This window comes from Eschrichtius robustus, chromosome 1, assembly GCF_028021215.1.
Source record: "Eschrichtius robustus isolate mEscRob2 chromosome 1, mEscRob2.pri, whole genome shotgun sequence".
Lineage (NCBI taxonomy): Eukaryota > Metazoa > Chordata > Mammalia > Artiodactyla > Eschrichtiidae > Eschrichtius > Eschrichtius robustus.
Genome location: NC_090824.1, coordinates 200,183,240 through 200,198,786, shown reverse-complemented (window position 1 = coordinate 200,198,786; position 15,547 = coordinate 200,183,240). Strand labels below are relative to the sequence as shown.

The window sequence follows — 15,547 nt, the reverse complement described above, 5'->3', positions numbered from 1 at the left end:
AAAAACAAACAACCCAATCCAAAAATGGGAAGAAAACCTAAACAGACATTTCTCCAAAGAAGATATACAGAATGCCAACAAACACATGAAAGAATGCTCAACATCACTAATCAGTAGAGAAATGCAAATCAAAACTACAATGAGCTGTATCATCTCACACCAGTCAGAATGGCCATCATCAAAAAGTGTACAAACAATAAATGTTGGTCAGGGTGTGGAGAAAAGGGAACCCTCTTGCACTGTTGGTGGGAATGTAAATTGATACAGCCACTATGGAGAAGAGTATGGAGGTTCCTTAAAAAACTAAAAATAGAACTACCGTATGACCCAGCAATCCCACTACTGGTTATATATCTGGAGAAAACCATAATTCAAAAAGAGACACGCACCCCAATGTTCACTGCAGCTCTATTTACAGTAGCCAGGACATGGAAGCAACCTAAGTGTCCATCAACTGATGAATGGATAAAGAAGATGTGGCACAGATATACAATGGAATATTACTCAGCCATAAAAAGAAACGAAATTGAGTTATTTGTAGTGAGGTGGATGGACCTAGAGTCTGTCATATAGAGTGAAATAAGTCAGAAAGAGAAAAACAAATACCGTATCCTAACACATATATATGGAATCTAAAAAAAAAAAAAAAAATGGTTCTGAAGAACCTAGGGGCAGGACAGGAATAAAGACCTAGACGTAGGGAATAGACTTGAGGACACGGGGAGGGGGAAGGATAAGCTGGGATGAAGTGAGAGAGTGGCATGGAGTTATATATACTACCAAATGTAAAATAGCTAGTGGGAAGCAACCGCATAGCACAGGGAGATCAGCTTGGTGCTTTGTGACCACTAGAGGGGTGGGATACGGAGGGTGGGAGGGAGACGCAAGAGGGAGGGGATATGGGGATATATGTATACATACAGCTGATTCACTTTGTTATAAAGCAGAAACTAACACACCACTGTAAAGCAATTATACTCCCATAAAGATGTTAAAAATAAAAAAGAAGATAACCTAACAGTCGTGTGTGTGTGTGTGTGTGTGTGTGTGTGTGTGTAGAGATGCACTCTCTTGCATGCTTGCTCGTCGTCTCTCCACCCCTTCTCTCTCTCTCTCCCCTCCCTTTTTTTTTAAAAGAAATTAAATTTGTAGTTAAAAACCTCCCCCAAAAGATGGCTCCAAGCCCAAATGTGTTTTCACTGGGGAATTCTACCAAACATTTTTAAAAATAATAATACTAATTCTACAGAAACTCCCTAGAGAAATGAAGAGAAGGAAACAGTTCCCAACATGTTTAATGAATATAGCATTACCTTGATACAAAAGCAGACAAAAACATCCTAAGAAAACTGCAGGCCAGCTAACTGAATGGAGTGCTATACAAAAGACTAATACGTCACGGCTTAGTGGAGTTTGTGCTGGGAATGGTGAGGCTCATTCAACATTCAAAAATCAATCCATATGAGTCAGCAGATCAAATGACAAAACATATAATCATCTCAACTGATGCAGAAAAAAACCACTTGACAAAATTCAACATCGGTTCATGATAAATACTCTCAGCAAACTAATAATAGAAGGGAATTTTCTTAATTTTCTAAAGGGTATCTATTAAAAAACCTATAGCTAGTATCATACTTCCTGGTGAAAGACTGAATACTGTCTCAGTAAGCCGGAGGACAAAGCACCACTGCCATTCACCATCACGCTGGGGAGCCTGGAGTAAGGAGGAGATACAATATGGCAAGAATTAAGAACTTCCTGCAAAGAAGGAACAAAACTGTCTCTATTCACAGATAACAGGATTAACTACTCCTGAAAAGTGTCAAGGAATCTACAAAATAGACACTAGGAATTTCCTTAAGGGCTGGGGAATGACATCTGCATACAGTACCCTTTAACAGAAACCCATGAGATTAATTCTATCTGCATGAGGCCAAGCTTTCCCCACCCCCTTTTCCTTCGGAAGATTCTAGGGAGTGGCTATTTCCTTTCCATAATCACCAACTATTGTCAGCTGCTTCTGTGATTAATTTTATTCTTCCCTGGATTAGTATTCAGACTCATAACTCATCCTCATCTATCTCCCCTTCCTCAGCCCCAAGGACAGGGTTTTTTTTTATCGTTAGCACCTCTAGGAAAGAAAAACAGGCAAGGTTTATCCTACTTTTTTCTTTCAATTAGATCCCGTAGAGAAAACCAGAAGTTACATAGTTGTAATAATAACTCCTGGACTAGCGAGGGTCACCTAGATTTAAGGGGACAGAGGAAATCACACTCTCTCTGCCCTTTTATCACAAAGTATACCTGACCTCGGGTGAGGGGCAGACTTGGGAGAAGAGCAGGTATGCACAGGGATGGGAGAGACTCTGCAGGGACCGGTGCTGCTGAGGGGTGGTTCGGGGGAGGGCTGCGGCGGGGACAGGAACGGGATCTGGAACTGGGGAAGGCTTGGGGTCTCACTCGCCCCGCTCCACAAGGAGGGACGCTGGGGCTGTAAGCTCTCCAGTCAACATGAAGACCTACGGAGAATCTTCTTCCAGGTGGGGCTGGAGAGGGGGTGAGGGCCCAGTATACACAGACTAGAAGAAGAGGGCACGGTCAATAAAGGACACCTTGGAGCGTGTGAATACGTATTTCTAAATAGTGCCAACAGTGGGAATATCTGACGGTGCCGTGATCGCCTCCAGAGCCACTGGATGCGAGGAACCGCATCATTTCCTACTGGTCACGTCCCGTCTGTTACGAACACGCTGTTACCTTCAAAGGACCCCATCTTAATAAAAAGGGGGATTCTTTAGCTTTTCCATCTATTCTCATCCCCGTAACTGTCATCTTCAATTTATAAAGGCACAATTAACAAGAGATAGACTCTAGGCTCCAAATTTTCCCCCTAAATCACTGGCTTTGATCCTTGGAGCTTATACACCTGTCACCACACTTTTAAAGAAACACAAACAAGGGTGGGGGTGGGGACACAGAGGTTGTGTCTGCGCCTATCTTAGTCTGCTAGGATGCTAATGCAAGTCAGACCAATATTTACGGAAATCCCCGCAAATATTTACTTCTGGCAGTTTCACTAACTCTCTAGCTTTAAACACCCTAGAACTTCACCAAAGATCTAAACCCATAGGAAGCTTATACCATGGCCACCGCCTCAAAATGAATCAAAAGAAACGCGATTACATTAAATGTTTTCATTTCTCATCAAAAGAAACGCGATTACATTAAATGTTTTCATTTCTATCACTTAGTTGCCCTGATAGGCTGAATACACTGTGACAGTGTTTGCTCTCCCCCCTCCCACGGAGGGTCCAGTAAAATGCCAACGCCGTGGCCCAGGGGTCTTGAAAGTCTCCTCGATGTCATACGTACAAAAAGACTAAAGACATCATTTTCGAGGCCGAACAAAAGGTGTTAAGACGAGATTTTTTTAGCTTGAAAATTTCCAGCACTGTGCTCTTTGAAGTTAAATTCCCACGGTCTCACTTATTTCCTCAGCATCACACACAAAACAATCACTTACCAACCAAGACAACGAGTCTGTAGTTCTCATTCACCTGCCGTCGATAGGGTGTCACCTCCTCATAAGTGGGCACATCGGCTGTGTCGTACTGGTCACTCTTCTTGCATTCATACATGGATTTGTTTGTTTTCTTATCTTTTCTACTAAGACGGAAACTTCTTCTAAAACCAGCTGCAAATTCAAAAAACTATTTTTAGCAATTAGAACTAAAAAAAGAGACTCCACCACAATACAGAAAGAAAACACCCTCAAAGTTGGGCTGGATTTTATTCACCATAACATCATTACAAGTGCACTTAGTAATAAAGGTAAATAGATGTTCCACTATTTCATTAAAACAACTGATAAGAGAATCATCTAACATTTAATTATATAGTTATAATATCATAAATTTTATCTGGTTCCAAATCATAAAGAGTTCTTTTCAGAAGTCAGGAACCAAAATAACTACGTTATAAAACAAAATAAGGAGGTCAGACATCATAAAGAAAATTTTTCACAGACTGATTGATGAACACATTTGATAAGAAAAAGTTAAAAGCACTAAAAACGCTTTAAATATAAATGCTGAATTTTCCCATTCAGAAATACTAGAACCTTTTATGCTATATTCTAAGCACAGCCTAACAACACACCTGTGCCACAGACAGCATCTATTGTTAAATAGAAAGAAAACTAAAGTTAGGGAGAGCACAGTGTCAAACAGGCCTCTGCACCGGTCAGGCAGACAGAACCTGCCTGTCACTAAGAGCAAGTTACTTAACTGCTATGAGCCCCCAGCGGGTGGGTAAATGACCAAGCCCCAAGTTCTTTTTCTCCTACGGCAATTCTATGCTTTTATAATTTGAAGCCTACTGAAATTTGGAAATAAGTTTCAGAGCCACAACTGTGTACTCTTATGAATAGGTCATGTCATCTTTTATTAAAACAGCTTTTCGAGTATTTAAATAAATTTCCTGTCTGCTTACACAGTCCCCCTCCAGCTCACCACTGTCATTTGAAATGTTGGCTCAGAAAAGCAGCTGCAAAAGTTCCTTTTCTCAGTCAACTCCCCTTTCATTCTGCTGCTTCTTCATGTTGTTACATCATTCTCGTTTTATGCCTTTTCTAGAATAGTGATATTTACCATACACACCATTCAACCAACACTCTCAAAATCCAGACTTTAAAGGGAGGGAAAACAGCCTGCTTATTAAAATATGATATATATTCTATATCAGCTCCGTAGTACAAGACAAAACCCAAGTATATTATAAAACGTATAAAAATAGATTCTCTTTAAAAAGAATGCTGATCAAATTTGATAAACAGAAAAAAACTTTAATAAAGGTATTTTATAATAAAACATAATAATGTAATAACTGATCTGTGTGAATTTTAGGGTACATGAAAAATAATATTACTATTGGATTTAAAAGTTAATAATATTCAAAATAAAGGCGACATGAAACAACAATTAATCAATGACTATGGACTCACAGTTTAATAGAAATCAATCAAGATATTAAGAATGGAGTGATAAAAGTTCATCTGATCGTATGTTCCTGGGACCCACCAAGAGTCACTCCGATCTTGAGAAGACATTCGAATTATTTGAGGGAAAAGATTTACAAAGAATGTGAAATAAGGAAGACAACTGCTCTAGAGCTCTCTTATCAAAGACAAAAGGAAAAAGCAAACAGAATAAATGATGAAACACACTATCACCTTACAAAGAAAGGTGCGATTCGAGGGACCAGAAAGGGGAACTGTGCCATCCTGGTCCTATGATGAAGAAAAGATGTGTGAATTTTAGGATCTCACCTGCAGAGACAAGTCAAACTTGTACGGCAAGGGTCAGAGGATAGATTGTAACTACGTTTTGTTTCTTTGGTCTCCTAGGGTGTTGGGACATACTCACGAGAACCTGGGAAAAGGACCCTCAGATCTGAGCCCTCCAGCACCACACCAGCAGCTGCCGAGATTCTACAACCGCCCCGATGCTTAAGTGGTCCTCAGACAATCACGTCTTCCTAATTTGCAGAAATTAGTAACACCATCCCAGCCCCTCCCCACCACTGTCGCCTGCGACCGCTGGCCCGGACCGGGATCCAGGATAAGGTGGTTTCCAGTTTGGCACAGAAATTACACGTTAGCTGTTCTAACTTTGCTATTCTGGCCTTTCAGGGTTCTAATTTCAAGTTCCCACAGACCTTGTAGGATTAGCAGGTAAAACTAAAAATTCCTTCACAATTATTCCTTGTATGCAGGGAGGGTTTTCCTCAAGTCACTACAAACGTTTGGCACAGAAATGGATCTAAGACATAAATGCCTCATCCACAATGAACCCAAAAGTGAAAACCGGAAAAATTCCTGATCCACGAATCCCAGCTAAATCCTGAATTTCAGTGAAAGTGCTTACCTAATGGAGTCTTCATGATTAACTGAAGTTTTCACTTCCGTCATAAACAATAATGAGACAGTGGGAGAAAGAGAGAAGGGAACCAGATTTCTAACGTGAGATCCCGATGCACATCAAGGACGAGGGCCCTGGTCTACAGGATGGCTTGCTGATGCGAGCTGTACAGCGCCTGGTACAGAACAGGTGCTGGATCGAAGTAGAAAGTACATTTTCTAAACAGAATTTTTAAAAGGCAACCCCCAAAACTCTACCATCATTCCTGTTTCATTTTCTTAACGTAAATTTCAACAAAGAAAGCAGGAGGCATTTGGTATTTTCACAAGAGAAATGTAAGAGGCAGACAAAAGGACAAAGCACTGCATCCATGAAGGCTCGGAGCTGGAAGCAGCCTTGGGGAGCAGCGGAGCTGCTCGGCCCCGGCGCCCCGGCCAGCGCATCAGGGATGTCACCACATGCGCCCACGCACCACGACACGGCCCTGACCTCGCTCACGTGTTTTCCAGGTGGCCACGACCAGGCAAGTGGAATTCCCACAGGTTCTGAGGCTTGAGTACCTTGGCCCCGTGCCTCATTTACAAAACAAAGGGAAAAGTCAGCCAGGTCCATACGGATCCAATCGGAGCTCAGCTCCCTGAGTGTTAAAGGCTCAGACTGGAGGGGGACAGGCCTGGGTCACTGGCTTACTTACTAACTGGGTGACTTGCCAACTGTTTAAAAACTTCTCAAAGGCTCATTTCTCAGCTTTAACATAAGGATAATACTGTCAACCCCTCACAGGGTTATTAAGGTTAAACTATCCATGTGAAGCATTCGCTCAGTGCCTAGCATATGGCAAATGCCTTACAGACTAGAGAGAGATCAGTACCTGACTACATCCCACCTAAACTTAAAGTCCTCGAAGGCAGGAACATGCTGTGTCCCATGTTCCCACAGCACACGTCTAGCAAGAACGGGAAAAACAAATTAAGGGGCTTATATATTTTTAATTGGGTAATGCTACAAAAGACACAAAATAGTAAAGCCAGATTTAAATATGTTAAATATTAAAAGTACCTTATTAAAGCAGTAAGGCATTTTTAAAGAAATAAAACAAAGACAAGTGTACATTAAGTATCCTTTCATTTTTTCTAGATACTCCTTCTAGGGCTGTGCTACTTCTGTTCCTATATTTAAATCTAGAGAGCATCCCTCTCTCCTGTCCTCCTTACCCATGATCCCTCACTTCCTCAACACACACCTATATATGGTCCATATTTACACCACACATGTACACACACACATACGCATACATATGCACACACGCATATACACATGTACATACATATATGTGCATACACAAAAATAGAGTCAGAAAACAAGAAAAGAAGAATCCCCAACCCAGAACAACAGAGGACATGACAAAAGGTATGAAATCCAGAATACTTACTTGCCTCTCAGATAAAAACAAAACCAGACCAGGTGGCCAGAGGTAATGGCACATTGGGCCTGTCGTTCAAGGCAGCACAGAGACTGTAACTTTCAAACTTTGGTGACACAGTGAGTGACGCGTCAGCACACCTTGGTTAAGTCTAAGCCTAAAGGAGAGTGACCTTTATGTCAGGAAAAGGGGTTAATAATCTCTGGCCTTCAGGTCTTAGGTGGTTCTCTTATTAAAAGGATGACCAAGAATGTGTACTTAAACTGAAAGCAAGCCTAAGGTTCTTTCCAATAAATGTGAATAAATAACCTAGAACGTATTTAATTCTAGCTCGTTTTCTGTGCACAAGTCTTAGCAAAAGCTGGCTTTTAAAAAGAAGGAGCAGGAAAGGAGCGGTAACAAGGAATTTGGAGTAAGGGAACAGTTTCGTACAAAATGTATTTTTCCTTATATCACACATTTTTGTAATTTATAATTGGCTCAACATTTTTACGGACAGGCTTTTTCCAGGGCTCTTACCCACAGCTGCTAAAGATTTGTGTTTTTTAAGGAACAGCATGTTTACTTTATTACAATAGGAAAGTGGCTTCACAGTGAAGCTGCAGCTGCAGGTCAGCCCTTCATCACACGGAGACACTTCTTATCTAATATTTTCCAGCAGGAATAATTTACGGTGACTTGTTAACTTAATTTAGTTGTATGGTTCTGTGTGAAAGTAAATTTACTTTTTATTATAAAAGGTGACATTTAAGTTGCTTGTTATTTGCTCCTTATTTCAACAAGACAGCAATAAACATCCCTGTACATTCCTGTTACTCTATGTCACTGATGACTTCATTAGGGCAAACTGCAAGAAGCTTGACAGATCTTGTCCAAATGCTCCTCAGATTGGTTAATAACAGTGTACATTTCCACTGGCAGCAAGTACAACTGCCCCTATTACCATTCTTTCATTAAAGGACTTCTAACCATTTAAAAATCTTTAGTGATTTGACAAGTGAAAAACTGTGTATCATTTCATGTTAACTGTTAGTAAAGTTGAACTCTCCTTCACGTTTATTACTCATTTGCATCTATTTCTTCTGTAAATTGTTGGTTAATACATGTTGATCACTTTTTGATTCGGGTCTTCATAAATATACATACACATACATGTACCTTTTAAGGTCACAGCCCTTGGCCCTATTTGTTGCAAAGACTTTTTAAGATTTTCAGTTTTCCTTTCCAAAGAAATTTTAAAGGTTTATGTATTTGAATCTGTGAACTTCTTTCGTTTGTAATTTCTTCCACTGTTTTCATGACTTTCCTACCCTTTAGTCTGATAAATACCCAAATTTTCTTAAATTAAAAAAAAATGGGTCACATGGCTTTACACTTAATTTTTTAAATCCATCTGGAATTACTCAGCTGTGATTACGAGATCAAGCTTGTGAGGTGAGGCTGTAACTTTACAGTTTTCTAAATAATTAACCAGTGGTCCCAGAAATACTTACTGAACAATCCTTTTCCTACTTTATATGAATACATACTTTGTACTGAAGCACCAGATAGTTAATTATGATGTCATGACCAGAAAAAGGTGATTCTTGGTCTGAGTTTAGATCATTCCCTTATTAGTAACATCAATACCAAAACAACAGAAGAAGTGGTGGTGCTAGTGGGTATTTGTTGAGAACTTACTGGATGACAGACACCATCTGAAGCACTCACGTGCGGTAGTTCATTTAACTCTCACAGCAACATATGAGGCAGGCATAACAATCTACAGGTTTAAGTAACTCTTCTTTTAGTGTCAGAAAAAGAAAACAATTGCCAAGGCCTTGGCTCAAATATTAAAAGATGAAAGAAAGTCAAGAAGAAAGTTTGAAATGTTATTCCACACACATAGATGTATGAGAGAAAAACTGGTGAGCCTTCAGTGACTTTATGAAATAACAGGAAAAAATTATCAAAGAGAAGCAGCAGTTTAATTTAGGGATTAAAAATTATAAGCTCTTTTTCTGTTAGAAGATATTTTTCAAGTATAATTAAATATATTTTTGATACTGCTCTGTATTTAAGATGATGTGTAAAATACAAAATATATACAACAGTGTCACTGCCCCCAAAGAGTTCCTGATCTACTAGGGGAAGAGAAATTATTCCAAATACTTGTAATTTAAGGGTTTTCACAACATAGGCTCAGGAGTAGAAACTAAGATTTTTTAGCAAGTACTTCTAATCTGATTTGACTTTGACATTTCTCTTAAGTAAAAAAAAAAAAAAAAAACTAAACTCAGGCAGTTGTGATTTGGTTATTTTCAAAGCTACTTCACTATATTTATTGATATAACACCATTCATCAAAAGGGTATTAAATTTAATGCTTACATATGTGAATTAAGACTCATTTGGTATTAAAATTAGCTTCAAATTATAAATATTATGCCTAACCATCCTATAATTTCAAATGTTAGATATTTTTAATAGTAAAAAAAAAAAAAAAAAAACTTGAAGCATCCAAAATATACAAAGTATGGGAATGATTAATTATGAAACACCTTTTCAAAGAAATGGGGCTGAAGACACTGCTATATTTAAAATACACAACCGATAAGAATTTACTGTATAGGACAGGGAACGCTGCTCAATATTCTGTAATAATCTAAATGGGAAAAGAACTTGAAAGGAATAGATACATGTATACGTATAACTGAATCACTTTGCTGTACACCTGAAGCTAACACAACAATGTTAATCAACTATGCCCCAATATAGAATAAAATATTAAAAAAAAAACAACTATACGGCACCATTAGAATTGCATTTGATATACTAATAACTGGAAAAAACTGGACATATACAACAGTCACAGTTACATTATGAGTTTTACTTTTACTAATATAAAAATTGGTATGGATACAGAAAAAAGTATAAAAGCAGACAATGATTGTATTATGGAAAGAGGGCTGTAGGCAACTATTTTGTCCTATTTTTTTAAAGTTTCCATAATATTACGTAATTTTACAATTAAAAAAAAAGAAAAAACACAAAAACACCAAACAAATGAAATCCGGTATTGGTAGTTGTATTTGTGTGGTTATACCAACATATAACAGAAAATACGTTTTGACTATGTCTCAGAGGCAGGTTCCAGTCGTCTGTATTTTGAAATGATTATGGTAATAGATCAAAGTTTTATATTCTTAAAGGTTAGAAATAGCCAATAAATTAAAATACTTAAAAAGCAATGAACGTAAAAACAATGGAAAATTTGTTTTAATAAGAATACAGTATAAAAACTAAAGATCAAAGGTCAAGGAAAATAAATAGAGAACCAGCAGTCTCACCTAAGAAGTGAAGATGGTAAAAGAGAAGCAGTCTGGGTTTTGAAAACTTACAATTAAACTAATCAAATTGATAGGAAAAATTTTTTTAAATCACAAATTGTTATCGTATTCTTTGGCTCCCATAAATAACTTCAGTGTAAATTTTTATAATTTAAATAGTTATCATTTTAATGATCTTACTTTTTCATAAAATTTTGACATTTATGATGACATTTTATAAAAAAAAAATACACAATCTTATGGGCAGTCATCTCCATTAACACAAAAGGCTCCCCCCACCCCCGCCAGCAGAGCCAAGGTAACTCACCACCAACACCAAGAGCCTCAAAAATCACAGGTGTGAACGAGAGTGCGACCTGCCTTTCTGTTAACTACAAGAAAATAAATCCTATTGTGTGACCGCTTGGACTTTTCAAATGGCACAGTATCCATCTTTGGTTACATTTCTGTAACCAATCTGATATAATAACATCAGATATTATGTATCCCCAATGTTTTTAAGAATATAAGCTCTTAATATGTTAAATGTTACAGATGTTGGTAGGTTGGGAAAGAAGAGTTTCAGTGAAAGCTGCTTGAATTATAACAGAGCGATATCGGCCATAGGCACCTCAAAAGTTAGAGATCTATAGAAGGGCCCACTCTAAACTTCCTGATTTTTTGAAGAAATGCATTTATTTGAACACAATCAAGAAAAGTGCTTAGTTTCTTAAAAGAAGGTAAAAATAAGCATTTTAATTATTTTTTTCTCACCTTAAATATACTAAAACGTGCTTTTTAAAAAAAAAAAAAAAAATTGGGAGAACTGCCAAAAACGTTGGATGAAAGTTATTCTCTTAAAACAATGGATTAATTTGACCAAATATTTAATGAGTTCAATAGGTACCTTAACAAGGAAGAGGGACTCCCCTGGTGATGCAGTGGTTAAGAACCCGCCTGCCAATGCAGGGGACAAGGGTTTGAGCCCTGGTCTGGGTAGATCCCACATGCCGCGGAGCAACTAAGCCCGTGCACCACAACTACTGAGCCCACGCACTAGAGCCTTTGAGCCACAACTACTGAGCCCACGCACCACAACTACTGAAGCCCGTGCACCTAGAGCCCGTGCTCTGCAACAAGAGAAACCACTGCAATGAGAAGCCTGCGCACCGCAACGAAGAGTAGCCCCCACTCACCACAACTAGAGAAAGCCCGTGTGCAGCAATGAAGACCCAACACAGCCAAAAATAAATAAATAAATTTATCAAAAAAAAAGGAAGAGAAAAATATTTCTATGAATGAACTTTTAAAGAAGACTTTAAAAAAACTCATGTAGACATTAATAAAAACTAATTATTATACAACAACAGGCTCCTGACAACAAAATGTTGGAAATTTCCATTAAAATAAACATTTTGAATATAATGCCAATCTTGTTATAATGATATAAATCATAAGAGACATGTAAAGACTATGTAGTAACGTTATCCTAAGGCAAACTTATTGTTGAAGTGATGTTCCCATAGTATGCCCATCATAATATTATCCCAAAGACAAAGAAAGATAATTAAGAACATCTTAAAACAACAAACAAGTAAAAATCTCCGGAGGAAGTTTAAATTGAAAAGCAACGCAAACAGTAAACTATAAAAGTAACTGAGCTCTAGAGTGGCTGGATTTAGTCACCTTCTACATCTTATAAAACAGTGTCAGGGAAAAAGAAAAAAAAAAGAAACCTGAATGTTATCATGGATTATATTAACTGGCCATACATATGCTAATTTTGTATATAAAGGGGGAAATGGCTTTCAAACAAGGAAAATTCACCTCTGGAATGTCACAGATACAAAGTTGCTTTCAGTGTAAAGAAATGTTCAAATACCATAATTACCCTTGAATCTTTCAACTCATCTCCAGCTAAAAATAAAAATAGAAACTCAAAAGTATCTAATGAAATCGTGGAAGCTAATATAAAATATCAATTTGCAATTTCCAAGAAAAAAAAATTACCTAGGTCTTAAAAAGTTTTCCTGATACCATCAACAATGTATTTTTAAAGCACAGCACAGCATTACCATTAAAAAAAAAAAGAAAAACCACATGAGAATTTAATCTTCTTCCAGACAGCTAATAAAGAAATGAGTTCTAACTTACTCTTTCAAAATCATGAGAAAATACAGTATGCACACATAAAAATTAATATAAAAATATAATTCTGAAAGGGGTAAAACTGGATTTGAAATTTTAATGTATTTTTTTAAGTTGAGTCTATGCAACCTAAAATTCTCCAAGCAGAAATGGTTTCTTTCTGTCCGAGAAAATATTTCCAAGTAGTATTCCAGACATGTCAAGATTACGCAGAGTTCTTTCTTGTTCAAGAAATAACCTGTACCACTTTTGAAAGAATGCTTCTAAAGGTTCTCTTTGTATAAATTTTATTTTTTTGGAAAAAATATTAAGGCAGTATATTTTGACATAGCTGTAGTTACCTACATAACATTCGTTAAAAAAATGACTGAATATTGGAACAAATGGGAGTTTTTGCTAGATTTATAAAATAGGCAATGTAACTAGAGGCTCACTGGTGTTTAACCACTGGACAAATAAGAAACAGGATTAGGAAGAAACACAGAAGTAGAGATGGATAAATAATAGCTTTTAAAAGAAATAACAGCAAATGGATGGTTTCGTTTTTATTGAACTTTATGGTAAACACTTTAGTTAAACAGAAAGAACAGTTTTAACTTACAGAAGTCCCAAAACTGATCTTGTTTTAAAAAAATGCATGACATGCTCCAGCAGGGGCAGAAGGGGAGAAAAACTGATGATTTTTCAGGAGATCATTTGCAAGAAATTATGTTTGAAGACAGATGCATGATAAGCAGTGCTTTGTGAATTGCTTATAACACAATTTCTATAATGAATTATACAGAGCAAAAACATGCTGCAATTCTTAACAATTAAAGAAAAAACCAATTACTCTTCATATGGACTGTTTTGTATTGTAGTAGGGAAAAAGGAGAGAGAATCTTTAAAGCTTGCGCTTCTACCACTGAGAAGCAATCACCCTTTGGAAGCCAGCATATGTGCGCGCGCACAGACACACAGACCAAAAACACTAACTTTCACACCATCCACCAAAGCTAAAGGAAGTTGTCGAGAGCTTACAGCAGAAAGTGAATTACTTCTAATGATTCATGTGTGTGGGTATATATACATGTGTATATACTTTTATATATATATACACACACACACATACATTAAAAGGTGCAATTTTCTGCAATTCATGTTTACAGCATACTATCAATTTACCTCCACTTTATTAATTTTATGCAAACAATACACAACTTACACTGCCTAGTCAGTGAGCTTTTTCCTTCCTTCCACTAGTAACAGCCAAACCTCTTTTATTGATAAAAATGCTGAACTTTAAGAAATGCAGCGTGTTACACTACAAACCAGTGTACATTCATATCAGTGATGGCTCACTAAATATGGTTTTAAGATATAATTCTTATATAAACAGACATTCAATTATTGGAGTGTTACAATGTTACTTTTTCAAAAGAGTCAACTTTGATCATTTTGACATGGAATGTATTTCTCAAAAATGTAACCAGTCATCAGGGAAAGGGCTACTTATATATGTTGTTTTGTGCTTGATTTTACACACATCAGAGAAAGTGAAATTGTGCTTGATTTTACGCACATCAGAGAAAGTGAAAATAATCAAACGTATTCACTGAGTATAGGCCTCATTTAGATCAACAGGGACCCTGGGCATTCCCATTTTAGGGTCCAAGGGTATTCTGTCTGCACGGTAATCCCTTCTGCTTCACTTCTCCTTCTGTGGACTCAGGAGATACAGTGTAGAGGCAGATGAGGGGCAAGGCGAAGGGTCTCAGAAATTCTGCTATTTAAATAGTCCTTGGAAAAGACCTCATGAGATGGCAGAATTTCTCGGAACTCCCGTGGCTATGTTCCAGAGTGGTCCTAGAACCGGAGAAGGCGTCCTGTGCTCAGGGTGGATGCAGGCGTGTCCTGTGCACGTAGGTGTTCTGTCAGATGAGGTGCGCTACTGCGTGTCTGTGAGCGCAGTGGCACAGGCTGGGACCTGATGTCACCAGAATACTATGGGTGTTTCGTAGGACAGGCAGTCATCGACTGAAACGTCAACAAATCCATTCCATGTTGGTGACTTGTACGGTTTAAATTACTTCTTTCAGTGCAGGAAACATTTGATGTGGAAGACATATTAAATCTCCAAAGGGTAAATTTTTCCTCATTGCACTAATTACCACAGATATAGGTAAAGTAGTAACAGAATGGAGAATGTGACGGTTAATCTTATGTGTCAGCTTGGCTGGCAAAGCCAAGCTGGTCAGCTCCACAGTGCCCAGACGGTCAAACATTCTTCTGGATGCTTCTCGTAAAGGTGTTTCTTGGATAAGGCTAGCATTTAGATCAGGAGACTTGGAATAAAGCAGATTACTTTCCATTATGTGGGTGGGCCTTATCCAATCAGCTGAAGGCCTTAATAGAACAGAGACTAACCTCTCCCTGAGCAAGAAGGATTTCTGCAACTGTAACAGGGAAGAGCTAAATCGGCCTCCACGTTGGATCTGTTTCTTTTACTTTAACCTTTGCTTTTCGTTGCTTTTGTTGTTATAATCATACACAATGGCCTGCCTCAGGGAACCCCGCCCACCTGTGAGTGGCTGCAAGAAAAAAGAAATGAACACATCCCCTCATCGAGGCTGGTCATTTCAGGAGATGTTCTGAAAGACTGATGGCCCTTTTACTTTACTCCCTCACCACCTCGCCCTCTCTGATTCTATAAAAGAAACTGGCAACCAGAGCCCGATAAGATGGTTTTTCAGAGACACTAGTCTGCCA

At 37.9% G+C, this 15,547-nt stretch overlaps 1 protein-coding gene across 3 annotated transcripts in view; it reads right to left on the bottom strand.

The window, feature by feature from the left end:
• The window catches only part of MPP7 (MAGUK p55 scaffold protein 7), a 261,766-nt gene that overhangs the window by 47,740 nt on the left and 198,479 nt on the right, over window positions 1–15,547 (bottom strand). For all 3 annotated transcript variants that reach the window (XM_068539180.1, XM_068539161.1, XM_068539171.1), the window contains exon 12: window positions 3,527–3,697. In XM_068539180.1, coding sequence (XP_068395281.1) covers window positions 3,527–3,697 — 171 coding nt within the window. The remainder of the gene's footprint in view (window positions 1–3,526; window positions 3,698–15,547) is intronic.